At 36.9% G+C, this 12,886-nt stretch overlaps 2 protein-coding genes across 3 annotated transcripts in view; one reads left to right on the top strand and one right to left on the bottom strand.

Moving 5' to 3' along the window:
- LOC125682935 (beta-galactosidase-1-like protein 2) overlaps nucleotides 1-6,256 on the top strand; it is a 28,719-nt gene extending 22,463 nt beyond the window's left edge. The window contains exons 13-18 of the mRNA XM_048923542.2: nucleotides 434-529; nucleotides 1,653-1,743; nucleotides 1,887-1,974; nucleotides 3,018-3,132; nucleotides 3,459-3,575; nucleotides 4,922-6,256. Coding sequence (XP_048779499.1) covers nucleotides 434-529; nucleotides 1,653-1,743; nucleotides 1,887-1,974; nucleotides 3,018-3,132; nucleotides 3,459-3,575; nucleotides 4,922-5,017 — 603 coding nt within the window. The 3' untranslated portion in view covers nucleotides 5,018-6,256. The remainder of the gene's footprint in view (nucleotides 1-433; nucleotides 530-1,652; nucleotides 1,744-1,886; nucleotides 1,975-3,017; nucleotides 3,133-3,458; nucleotides 3,576-4,921) is intronic.
- A 71-nt stretch (nucleotides 6,257-6,327) lies between these two features.
- The window catches only part of LOC125682937 (adenosine deaminase-like), a 28,617-nt gene continuing 22,058 nt past the window's right edge, over nucleotides 6,328-12,886 (bottom strand). For both annotated transcript variants that reach the window (XM_056139917.1, XM_056139918.1), the window contains 3 exons: nucleotides 11,946-12,115; nucleotides 11,576-11,702; nucleotides 6,328-6,761 (listed from right to left, as the gene is read on the bottom strand). In XM_056139917.1, the coding sequence (XP_055995892.1) occupies nucleotides 6,660-6,761; nucleotides 11,576-11,702; nucleotides 11,946-12,115 (399 nt within the window). In that variant the 3' untranslated portion in view covers nucleotides 6,328-6,659. The remainder of the gene's footprint in view (nucleotides 6,762-11,575; nucleotides 11,703-11,945; nucleotides 12,116-12,886) is intronic.

Raw genomic sequence — 12,886 nt, 5'->3', positions numbered from 1 at the left:
TTTGGCCCAGGCTTCTCATAGATTGCAATGAAACAGATTTTACTTTTGTTCTCAGTGACCAATGGCATAGTGTTGTTATCGAAAATTACTTTTATTCAAACCATACGGTCAATCAATGAGTGAAATTTGCATGATCGATCAAGCAAAGGAACACACTGTTAAAAAATGGAACGATAGTACATGTAATTCAAAAATAGAAATGAAGTTCTTTAAGAAATCGTTATGCATAAACCTCTTCTGTTTTAATACTTTGTACCTGTACCGAGATATTTCGTTGTTGGGCGTCAATTAGCATGAAAACTGCATGATCGATGACACATTAACTTTAAAACATTCCTGGTATAATACTGTCTTGACTATGAAGTCAATCATGTCACGTGACTACTCTGTTCCGTTTGATAGACAGGTCACTTTTCCTGGTTCCCTTTTCCAGGTTTTCGTTGATGGTCACTCCGTAGCTGTGTTGGAGGGAATGGTGGATAATGTGGATGTGAACATTTCACTGGGACTTTATACTGAAGCGTTTCCGGTACTGTATGTCAATTATAATGGAAGACATTGCTGACTCGAAAATGTAGATTATAAGTAGTCTGGATCATCCCGACGTTTTTGTAAACACTGACTTTGCATGTGGAGTCGGCGTATCGACATTAAGATCATTTTCCACTTTAAGATATTTTAATAACAAAATCATTAAAAATCTTCTTCTCAAGAACCACTTGGCCAGAAAAGTGAACATTTACACGAAAGCCTCCTGACATATTGCAGATTCAAGTTTATTCAAATCATATTCCCCTGGGATAGGGTGGGTCCACAATAGGGGATCAAAGTTTTACATTCTAATATCATATAGGAAAATCTTCTCAAAAACCACGGGACCAAAAAATATCTTTACATGAAAGCTTCCCAACAAAGAGTATATTCAAGTTTGTGCAATTCATGGCCCCCGGGGTAGGGTGCCCCATAGATTATATACTGACATAGAGGAAAATTCCACTATTTCCCCCTTCATATTTTGTATAAACATTTCTTACGGAAAGATCTTTCATGTGATGGAATGGTGTGTGATCTTGACCTGGAAGTTTGACCTACTTTTAATAAAAATCTTGCCTATCCAATATATCCTGAACTATTTAAGGTAGATCTTTCATATCTTGCATATATATTCCTTATGGCAAGACCTTTCATTTCATATCTTTTAAAAAAGAACCCTGGCCTATTCAATATTTTCTGAACTATCTAAGGTAAAGCTTTTATATTTTGTATATAGATTCTTTATGGCAAGACCTTGATATACTTAGGTGTTTGATCGTGTGACCTTGACCTGGAAGTTTTCCCTATCTTTAATAAGAATCTTACCTATTTAATATCATCTGAACTATTAGTATTTAAGATAGAGCTTTCATATTCTGTATATAGATTTCTTATGACAAAGTCTTCATATCATTAATTTTTGGTTTATCTAAATAAGGCAAATTTGAAACATTTCAAGTTCAAAATATTATTATACATATCTTTCACTTTTCACCCATATCAGATTTTCCTCCTTAAACCTTGCAATGTAATATAGAGAGGTATTGTCCATAGTTTTCGAGTAGATACGGAATCGACGATTTTGCATACAAAATTGAAAATGCTTTCGATACTTGCAGAGAGAAAGGGTACTGGATATTTTGGTTGAGAACAGAGGACGTGTGAACTACGGAACTATGGAAAAGACGGTGCTTGACAAGCAGCGGAAGGGTAGGTTTTTTATTAGAAGAAAAGGTCACAGACATGAACAATCTTACATTGACATTTTCATTATGGAATTCATGAGGAAGGGCTATAGATTCGCTACATGTATATAAAGTTGTGCTGGATTCAATGTTTATTCTCTGAATCAGGTCTGGACAACAACTGTCTCTTGGACGGAGAGTTGCTGGACGACGTCGAGATTTACCCTCTGGAATTTGATGAAGACTTCTACAAGAGGTAAATATGCGTGTGTGTGTGAGACGATTCATTGAGTATGTGCACCCATCACACATAGTTATACCATCGCAGAACCACACCTCAGTGTCGCTAGCAAAAGCTCCCAACAGCTTTTTAGATCAAAATTCTTAGTAGAACAGCTCGTTAGACCAAAGGTCTCAGTACAAAGAGCTCCAATAGCTCGTTCAATCAAAGTTTTAAGCGTTGTCGCGGCCATACTCTATGAACCGGAGATCACTTACGTCAGTTCCGGCGATTGCGGGGTCAGAATAAAGCCATGAACAGGTCTTCCTGCTCATTTACCATTGTTCCGTAGTCGTTTGCGAACAATCTGATCTGATATTCTGTAAACCCGGCAAATGCTGTCGATGACGCTGTTGTGAATCGTTGACGAAGATGAGGCAATCGGATGAAGCGATCCTGTTCTGCTAAAGTCACACGTGGTCTACCTATATAGTATATACTCTATGAAGATCATTTGTTGAACCATGGTGTTGATATCTAGTTCAAAGGCGAGATGTGATGCTTTGGCAACAATGAAATCTCTTGCAACTGCAAATTGTGTCACATCTGCTTCCAGTCATCAAATTGCGTTGTTGCGTTGAGCATCATTCAGAAGCAGCATTCACTACCACCACCCCCCCCCCCCACCCCCAAAAACTAATAACATGTAAAGACAACGCAATAAAAAATATTGAGAACTCCTTTATTTCATAGACTTCTTGGTGCCTGAATCACGTACATGAAGAACTTATAACAATCGAGATGAGAACACCTTGTGTTGTCCTCAAATTCTATAAAATATCTATCCAGCGAACATTAACGTTCGATGTAACGAGGAGTAATCAGGCCATTCATTCTAGACCAAAACAAAAAAATGTATGAAAAAATTATTTCAAATGATTCAGCATAAAAATACTATTATGACTATGCGTCCCCCCACTTTTTTTTCCCGGGATCAGTACTTTGTCCCAAATTTGAACCAATAATTGACCCAAGTTTTATTATTGAATAAAACTCGATTTTCTCGTGCTATTTTTCAGGTTGCAGGATCGATTTGTCTGGGGAAAGTATATCGGTCAGAGCGACCTCCCCGGATTTTATCGAGGCCGGAAGTTCATTGCTAATACACCGCTGGACTCCTATCTAAATATGAAGGTTTGTGCCCTGTCCGTACACAACAGGTTTATTTAGTATGTAGGAACGGCAATCACTTTTCTATGTAATAAAGTTTAAATTCACTCCGGGTTGTTTTTAAAGTATCGAATCTAAATGGGGGTTTCATTCAGTTTTAGATTAATGCTTGACTTTTATTTTATTTCTGTATGATGTCATAGCTAGGTTATGACTACTGCAATTTTGATTTCAAGGTCTTTAACTACAATCATAACAGCGAATATAAAATTGCAGCGAAAAAAAACCAAAACTACAGCGAAATGAAGGTTGTATACAGTAAACTTTGGCACTGTAATTTTATGTTGCAGGGATGGACCAAAGGCTTCGTGTACATTAACGGATATAATCTGGGTCGTTTCTGGAATGAAGGGCCCCAGCAGACACTGTTTGTACCGGGTCCTTACCTAAGGCAGGGATTTAATGAGGTAGGATATACCGATAACCCGTATATAGTGAAGTAAAATAACACCGGTACATACAAATAACCCGGATATAGTGTAGTAAAATAACGCGGGTACATACCGATAACCCGGATATAGTGTAGTAAAATAACACCGGTACTTACCGATAACCCGGATATAGTGTAGTGAAATAACGCGGATACTTACCGATAACCCGGATATGACACCGGTACTTACCGCTAACACTTGGTATAACGAGGTAATTGACAGTAACATTCGCTGTAACCTATCATTGCTTGGTATCCTGTATCGAGGTAAAATATAGATACCCCTCAAATAAAGCAGAGGTGGATGTAGGAATGACCCTGTCCATCTGCGTCTTCCTCCGTACCATTTGTGTCCAGGTCAAAACAAGAGGTACTGTGAGCAATGCTCACTAAGAATACCCCCCGCTTACCCCAATCTCCCAAAGGGTGTTGGTAATAGGTAAAACTTCAGTATTATGATCCAAAAGGTATCTAGGAACACAGCATCTCCATGCGATGAAAAAAGCCGTTAAAGAATTTAAATGGAAACCATATTGCTACTTTGATGTCCAGTGTGCGTGACCTTTGACCTTTTGACCCCAAAATCGAGAGGGAACATCTTCATCCCATGGGTAGTCCATATGTATGATATGGTGACGGTAGGTGGAAAGGATAACGCTTTAGAGCCCGGAAACCATTGCGTCTACAGACGGACGGACGGACAGACAGACGGACAACCCGATTCCAGTATACCCCCTCCCCACAGCTTGTTGCGGGGGTATAATTAAAAGACACCAAGCGCGTTCGTTCAAGGCACAGATATACATACGATGAGAATGTGTCCTTGAACCAGTGTCATTTAGTCAAGGCCACCAATTTGCATACGACCTGGTTTGAATACGCCACGCGAGGGGTATTAGTCCCGTTAGGAAGAACACTCGTGAAATCTTAATGTTGTCTAGCTTACGTTCGTAAGCAGGTTTTAACCATTGCAACAAAAACATTAATGATCATGGCGAGTGGAAACCAATCCAAATCCTATTTACACTGCGCCAAAACGCGTCCAGTCTGTGCCTGAAATATTACTATTGTTCCAATAATAGTGCGCCACTTCGCTTGATCGAACGTGCACATTTTTGGGCAACACTTCTTATAGATTTCATTGAAATGGGTTTTACTTTTGTTCTCAGTGACCAATCTCATTTAAAATAATTGCATACAGTGGTCATCCAAACTCATTTCATTGACACCAGGGAATGAAATTTGCTCGTTCGATCAAACGAAATGACACGCTCTTATTGAAACGATAGTACTCTGTATAATATCATTTTCCTTTTGTTTCAGATCCTGATATTCGAACACCACAAGTCACATGACAGTGTATCATTTCAAGAAACATACATTTTAGATGAACTTCATCTAGACGAGTCTACAGTATGACGCCTAGTATACTCCTATGGATAATTTCACGGTTACGAATGCTCTCTAAACCAACAACTTGCTGTATTTGACGGTTGACAAAATACTTGTATGGCGCATGCCTGACCCACTTTCCCCTACACTGACTAGCGGAAAGTAGGTCAGGCCTACGCCAGACAGAATTGTGCCACTGTAGCGGGTAGGTCATGTAATTCGATCAACTGTTTCAAGTCTAGCCTGAGAATATATACTTTTCTGTTTCCGAGCATCTTATTGGAGTACCGTAAGCATACACATAATACATTGTTGACCGAATCACATGACCTGTTGCTATTGATTGTGCCGTATTCTGACATTCGTCTTTACCGAGTCATTGATTCTATTTAGATTTTTTCACGAAATCATTAATTAAAATGCATCGTGTTCCAGGCACGAAGAATCGAGAGGGGAGGGGCAATATTCCCCCTTTTTGACAACGTTCATTTCCCGTTATTTTTTTTATTTTTTTACATGCAACGTCAGGTTTTCTTACATACAAAATAAGATACTATCGTTTCAATAACGGTGTGACACTTCGCTTGATCTAGCGAGCTAAATGTCTAGTGTATATTTCAATGAAACGGGGTTTAATTTTGTTCTCAGTGAACAATCACATTGAAAGGATGATATAGCGTGGTCATCCAAACTCACTGTTATCAGTAAAACCACACAGCCAATCAGTGAGTGAATTTTGCACCTTCGATCAAGCGAAGTGACACTGTCATTTGAACGATAGTACATGTATATTGAACGACAGCATCCCCTTTGTTGTAGTATTGCAGAGTAAGAATATAAGCATGAACTGGTGAAAAGCGAACCCATATAGTGATAGAAAAATGATGCCCCATTTTGATTTTTGTGTGTCTAAAATCGTAGACAATTGTGAAGTCAATTTCTCCTCTGGTAGCCCCCCCCCCCCCCCCCCCCTCCACTTTGAAAAGCTATGCTACGTGCCTGTATTATATACTAACGAATATTTAATGAAACTGCATTTAATAAATTTTAGATTTATTTCTTTTTCGACTGATTAATTAGTTCGGTGATCTTTGACTCGGACATTACACAAGTTTTTAATGTTTTAATATCCCCCTTAATGCAAACGAAAAATACATATTTATTCAATACATTTATATTTTGTTTGTTTTCTTAGGATTTATGTCAGCTTAATTGGTCACTTGCATGTCAGTATTTTTTGTATCTAACAATAAAATACAAATTGCGTGTCAGTATTTTGTTTTATATAGAAATATAATACAACTTGCGTGTCAGTTTATTTCAATAAAAAAAAAACATTTTAAAAAAACCAGAATATGTTTTTATTACTGAAAAACTATTAAAACATAAACTTTTAGATACACATTTGTATTGCTGAAAAATGGAAAGTGTTGATTTTAAGATCGTTATAGTTAAAGAGAATTTCTTAATTGGAATACAAGTTATACATATATCTAAGTACATGACAACTAGATGTTTACATTTTTCATCCTTCAGTTCATATCATTTACAGTGTAACGTAGAGTTTGCCCTCGTATCTCCTCGAGTGATTTCCTACTTCCGTCTACATAATCATACGAGGTTTATCGAGTGACAAATCCCGTGCTAGTATTGCACGATTTCACCCGGTTCACATTTTCATGAACTTTTCTCCGTACGCCTCGACCAGATCCTTCAGGATTTGCTCCTTCTCTTCCGGGGAGGCAAAACATGACCGAGCAGCGTGAAAAATCTGTCACAGAGAAAAAATGCTAGTCAGGATGGTATGAAATATTTAGTACTGAAGTTCAGGACTGACTCAGGGGGATAAAGTAGATACTAAACCCACCATAATGCCGACTTCAATCTACCAACTATCACCTGATTATACCGAATGTTTGACGTTTGAATACATTATCACCCGATTACTACGAACTTCTGAATACAATATCAATAATACCGACCGTTTCAATACAGTATCACCCGATTATACCGAACGATCACCGGATAATACCGATTGTCTTAATACAGTGTCACCTATATAATCATACCGAACATCTGAATACAATATCACCCAATTACAATGATCGTCTGAATACAGTATCACCGGATTATACAGAACGTCTGAATACAGTATCACCGAATTATACTGCACGTGTGAATGCAGTATCACCGGATTATACTGAACGTCTGAATACAGTATTACCGGATTATACTGAACGTCTGAATACAGTATCACTAGATTATACCGAACGTCTGAATACATTATCACCGGATTATACTGCACGTCTGAATAAAGTATCACCTAATTATACTGAACGTCTGAATACAGTATCACCGCATTATATCGAACATCTGAATGCAGCATCACATTATTACACCCAGCGATTTTAAAAATAACAATAGTACCACACGATTATACCGGATGTCTGTATAACAATGACATTACTTACATATTATACCAAACGTCTGAATGATGATAAAGTGTTTAACACTGCCGTACAACAGCAACAATGCCGTACAACAGTAACACTGCAGTACAACAGCAATAATGCCGTACAACAGTAACACTGCAGTACAACAGCAATAATGCCGTACAACAGTAACACTGCAGTACAACAGTAACACGGCCATACAACAGTAACAATGCAGTACAACAGTAACAATGAAGAACAACAGTAACAATGCAGTACAACAGTAACAATGCAGTACAACAGTAACAATGAAGTACAACAGTAATAATGCAGTACAACAGTAACAATGCAGTACAACAGTAACAATGAAGTACAACAGTAACAATGCAATACAACAGTAACAATGCAGTACAACAGTAACAATGCAATACAACAGTAACAATGCAGTACAACAGTAACAATGCAATACAACAGTAACAATGCAGTACAACAGTAACAATGCAGTACAACAGTAACAATGAAGTACAACAGTAACAATGCAGTACAACAGTAACAATGAAGTACAACAGTAACAATGCAGTACAACAGTAACAATGCAGAACAACAGTAACAATGAAGTACAACAGTAACAATGCAGAACAACAGTAACAATGCAGTACAACAGTAATACTGCCATACAACAGTAACAATGAAGTACAACAGTAACAATGAAGTACAACAGTAACAATGCAGTACAACAGTAACAATGCAGTACAACAGTAACAATGCAGTACAATAGTAACAATGAAGTACAACAGTAACACTGCCGTACAACAGTAATACTGCCATACAACAGTAACAATGAAGTACAACAGTAACAATGAAGTACAACAGTAACAATGAAGTACAATAGTAACAATGAAGTACAACAGTAACAATGCAGTACAACAGTAATACTGCCATACAACAGTAACAATGAAGTACAACAGTAACAATGAAGTACAACAGTAACAATGAAGTACAACAGTAACAATGAAGTACAACAGTAACAATGCAGTACAACAGTAACAATGCAGTACAATAGTAACAATGAAGTACAACAGTAACACTGCCGTACAACAGTAACAATGCAGTACAACAGTAACAATGCAGTACAACAGTAACAATGCAGTACAACAGTAACAATGCAGTACAACAGTAACAATGCAGTACAACAGTAACAATGCAGTACAACAGTAACAATGCAGTACAACAGTAACATTGCCATACAACAGTAACAATGCAGTACAACAGTAACAATGCAGTACAACAGTAACAATGAAGTACAACAGTAACAATGAAGTACAACAGTAACAATGAAGTACAACAGTAACAATGAAGTACAACAGTAACAATGCAGTACAACAGTAACAATGAAGTACAACAGTAACAATGCCATACAACAGTAACACTGAAGTACAACAGTAACACTGCCATACAACAGTAACACTGAAGTACAACAGTAACACTGCAGTACAACAGTAACAATGCAGTACAACAGTAACAATGAAGAACAACAGTAACAATGCAGTACAACAGTAACAATGCAGTACAACAGTAACAATGCAGTACAACAGTAACAATGCAGTACAACAGTAACAATGCAGTACAACAGTAACAATGCAGTACAACAGTAACAATGAAGTACAACAGTAACAATGCAGTACAACAGTAACAATGCAGTACAACAGTAACAATGCAGTACAACAGTAACAATGAAGTACAACAGTAACAATGCAGTACAACAGTAACAATGAAGTACAACAGTAACAATGCAGTACAACAGTAACAATGAAGTACAACAGTAACAATGCAATACAACAGTAACAATGCAGTACAACAGTAACAATGAAGTACAACAGTAACAATGCAGTACAACAGTAACAATGCAATACAACAGTAACAATGCAGTACAACAGTAACAATGCAGTACAACAGTAACAATGAAGTACAACAGTAACAATGCCATACAACAGTAACAATGAAGTACAACAGTAACAATGCAGTACAACAGTAACAATGCAGTACAACAGTAACAATGAAGTACAACAGTAACAATGCCATACAACAGTAACAATGAAGTACAACAGTAACAATGCAGTACAACAGTAACAATGAAGAACAACAGTAACAATGCAGTACAACAGTAACAATGCAGTACAACAGTAACAATGCAGAACAACAGTAACAATGCAGTACAACAGTAACAATGCAGTACAACAGTAACAATGAAGTACAACAGTAACAATGCAGTACAACAGTAACAATGCAGTACAACAGTAACAATGCAGTACAACAGTAACAATGAAGTACAACAGTAACAATGCAGTACAACAGTAACAATGCAGTACAACAGTAACAATGCAGTACAACAGTAACAATGAAGTACAACAGTAACAATGCAGTACAACAGTAACACTGCAGTACAACAGTAACAATGCAGTACAACAGTAACAATGCAGTACAACAGTAACAATGAAGTACAACAGTAACACTGCCATACAACAGTAACAATGCAGTACAACAGTAACAATGCAGTACAACAGTAACAATGCAATACAACAGTAACAATGCTATACAACAGTAACAATGAAGTACAACAGTAACAATGAAGTACAACAGTAACAATGCAGTACAACAGTAACACTGCCATACAACAGTAACAATGCAGTACAACAGTAACAATGCAGTACAACAGTAACAATGAAGTACAACAGTAACAATGAAGAACAACAGTAACAATGCAGTACAACAGTAACAATGAAGTACAACAGTAACAATGAAGTACAACAGTAACAATGCAGTACAACAGTAACAATGCAGTACAACAGTAACAATGCAGTACAACAGTAACAATGCAGTACAACAGTAACAATGAAGTACAACAGTAACAATGAAGTACAACAGTAACAATGCAGTACAACAGTAACAATGCAGTACAACAGTAACAATGCAGTACAACAGTAACAATGAAGTACAACAGTAACAATGCAGTACAACAGTAACAATGCAGTACAACAGTAACAATGAAGTACAACAGTAACACTGCCATACAACAGTAACAATGAAGAACAACAGTAACAATGCAGTACAACAGTAACAATGCAGTACAACAGTAACAATGCAGAACAACAGTAACAATGAAGTACAACAGTAACACTGCCATACAACAGTAACAATGCAGTACAACAGTAACAATGAAGTACAACAGTAACAATGAAGAACAACAGTAACAATGAAGTACAACAGTAACAATGAAGTACAACAGTAACAATGAAGTACAACAGTAACACTGCCATACAACAGTAACAATGAAGTACAACAGTAACAATGCAGTACAACAGTAACAATGCAGTACAACAGTAACAATGAAGTACAACAGTAACACTGCCATACAACAGTAACAATGAAGAACAACAGTAACAATGCAGTACAACAGTAACAATGCAGTACAACAGTAACAATGCAGAACAACAGTAACAATGCCGTACAACAGTAACAATGCAGTACAACAGTAACAATGCAATACAACAGTAACAATGCAATACAACAGTAACAATGAAGTACAACAGTAACAATGCAGTACAACAGTAACAATGCAGTACAACAGTAACAATGCAGTACAACAGTAACAATGAAGTACAACAGTAACAATGAAGTACAACAGTAACAATGCAGTACAACAGTAACAATGCAGTACAACAGTAACAATGAAGTACAACAGTAACAATGCCGTACAACAGTAACAATGCAGTACAACAGTAACAATGAAGTACAACAGTAACACTGCCATACAACAGTAACAATGAAGTACAACAGTAACAATGAAGTACAACAGTAACAATGCAGTACAACAGTAACAATGAAGTACAACAGTAACAATGAAGTACAACAGTAACAATGAAGTACAACAGTAACAATGCAGTACAACAGGCATTAACTAACTTTTTTCAATACAAATAAAGCAAATGTATACATACTACCATTACATATACACGTTATGTAAACATTTGGTTGGGACGTGTTATTGAATTTATAGTATGTTTGGTTCTCTCATTTCCATGCTTCAATTGCCCAGTTGAAGTGTTCGGAAATTCTACCATCCCAATGTCGATTTGTTTATAATTGTACCTACCGTGGCAATCACATGTTCCTTGTCTAGTCCCATCTCCATCACCATCTCATAGTCCCTAGTAAGGTCGTTGTCAAGGACGATGGGGTCATCAGTGTTGATAGAAAAATTAACTTCATCGTCAATAAACCTATAAAGAATAACGTCATTTTGCCTTATTTCAACCGAATTAACGGTGTACAATTGTATTCTGTTGTACAGGTTTTTACATAATTCTCATTCAAAGCAAATACCCAGAATCTATCGGAGTATCCTATCATGTCGGCTACTTCTTTATACACTCTATACCGCGTTTCAACCAAACTTTTGCTAGTAACTGTGAAACACAAAATAAGCTCCTATTGTAAGTTTTAAAAACATATAAAATATTTACCTGTGAAGAGGATGTTCTTCCAGGTTTTGAGGGACGGAACCTGTTTTGACGCTAGACAAAGGGCACACCTCAAAGTGCACGTTTTCTCTCCTGCAGCGTTCATACAAGTCGGGATCGTCCACCACCTTGTATCCGTGCCCGATCCTCTCCGCATGCATCTCATCTAGTGCCTACATGTATTATGTCACAACGATAAACAGCTAGCGACCTCCTGAGATCACATACTTTAAAATAGCAAGACACAGGCACTAGCTGTTTTAAATATCTATAATTAAAAATTGTCTTCCTGTAAACAAATATCGATATATCATGCCGCCATCTTGGTTTTCTTTTTAACCAGCTGCATCGCTTGCAATGTTCGGCGAAAAGTTCTGTTTAACATAATTCCATCCTTACCGTATATTATGTAATAGCATAATATGTGCTATTTTTGAGTGTATCGAATAATGAAAAAAGAACTATCCCCAAACGTTGTCAACTTTCGTCCACTGTCTAAGAAGCAGTAGACGATATTTGATGGTTGATTATAGCCAATAAATGGACTTAATTTCCAGTTCATTGTAACGATGGGTAAGATTAGACCTTAACAGAGTTGCTGCTAGACGGTAAGGGGTCTAATTTAAACAAAACTTTTCGCCGAAAATTGCAAGCGATGCAGCTGGTTAAAAATAAAACCAAGAAGGCGGCGTGATATACATGTACATTGTGAATATATATATATATATATATATATATATATATATATATATATTCGAGTTCCTGTGTATCAAGAATATATAATTTCCTTGTAATCCATGTAAATAAATATATTATATGGGTGAGAATTCCATAAAAAAGATGTGGGTACGATTTGTAATGTTGATGAATATATCATGCAATGAATACAAGTGGATCCCACGTGATCGCAATTTTTCAATACCATTTTTAAAAAATTCAAAGTT

Source organism: Ostrea edulis, chromosome 6 (assembly GCF_947568905.1).
Source record: "Ostrea edulis chromosome 6, xbOstEdul1.1, whole genome shotgun sequence".
NCBI lineage: Eukaryota > Metazoa > Mollusca > Bivalvia > Ostreida > Ostreidae > Ostrea > Ostrea edulis.
Note: the sequence above shows the minus strand (reverse complement) of the source record. Positions and strands in the feature narration are given on the sequence as shown.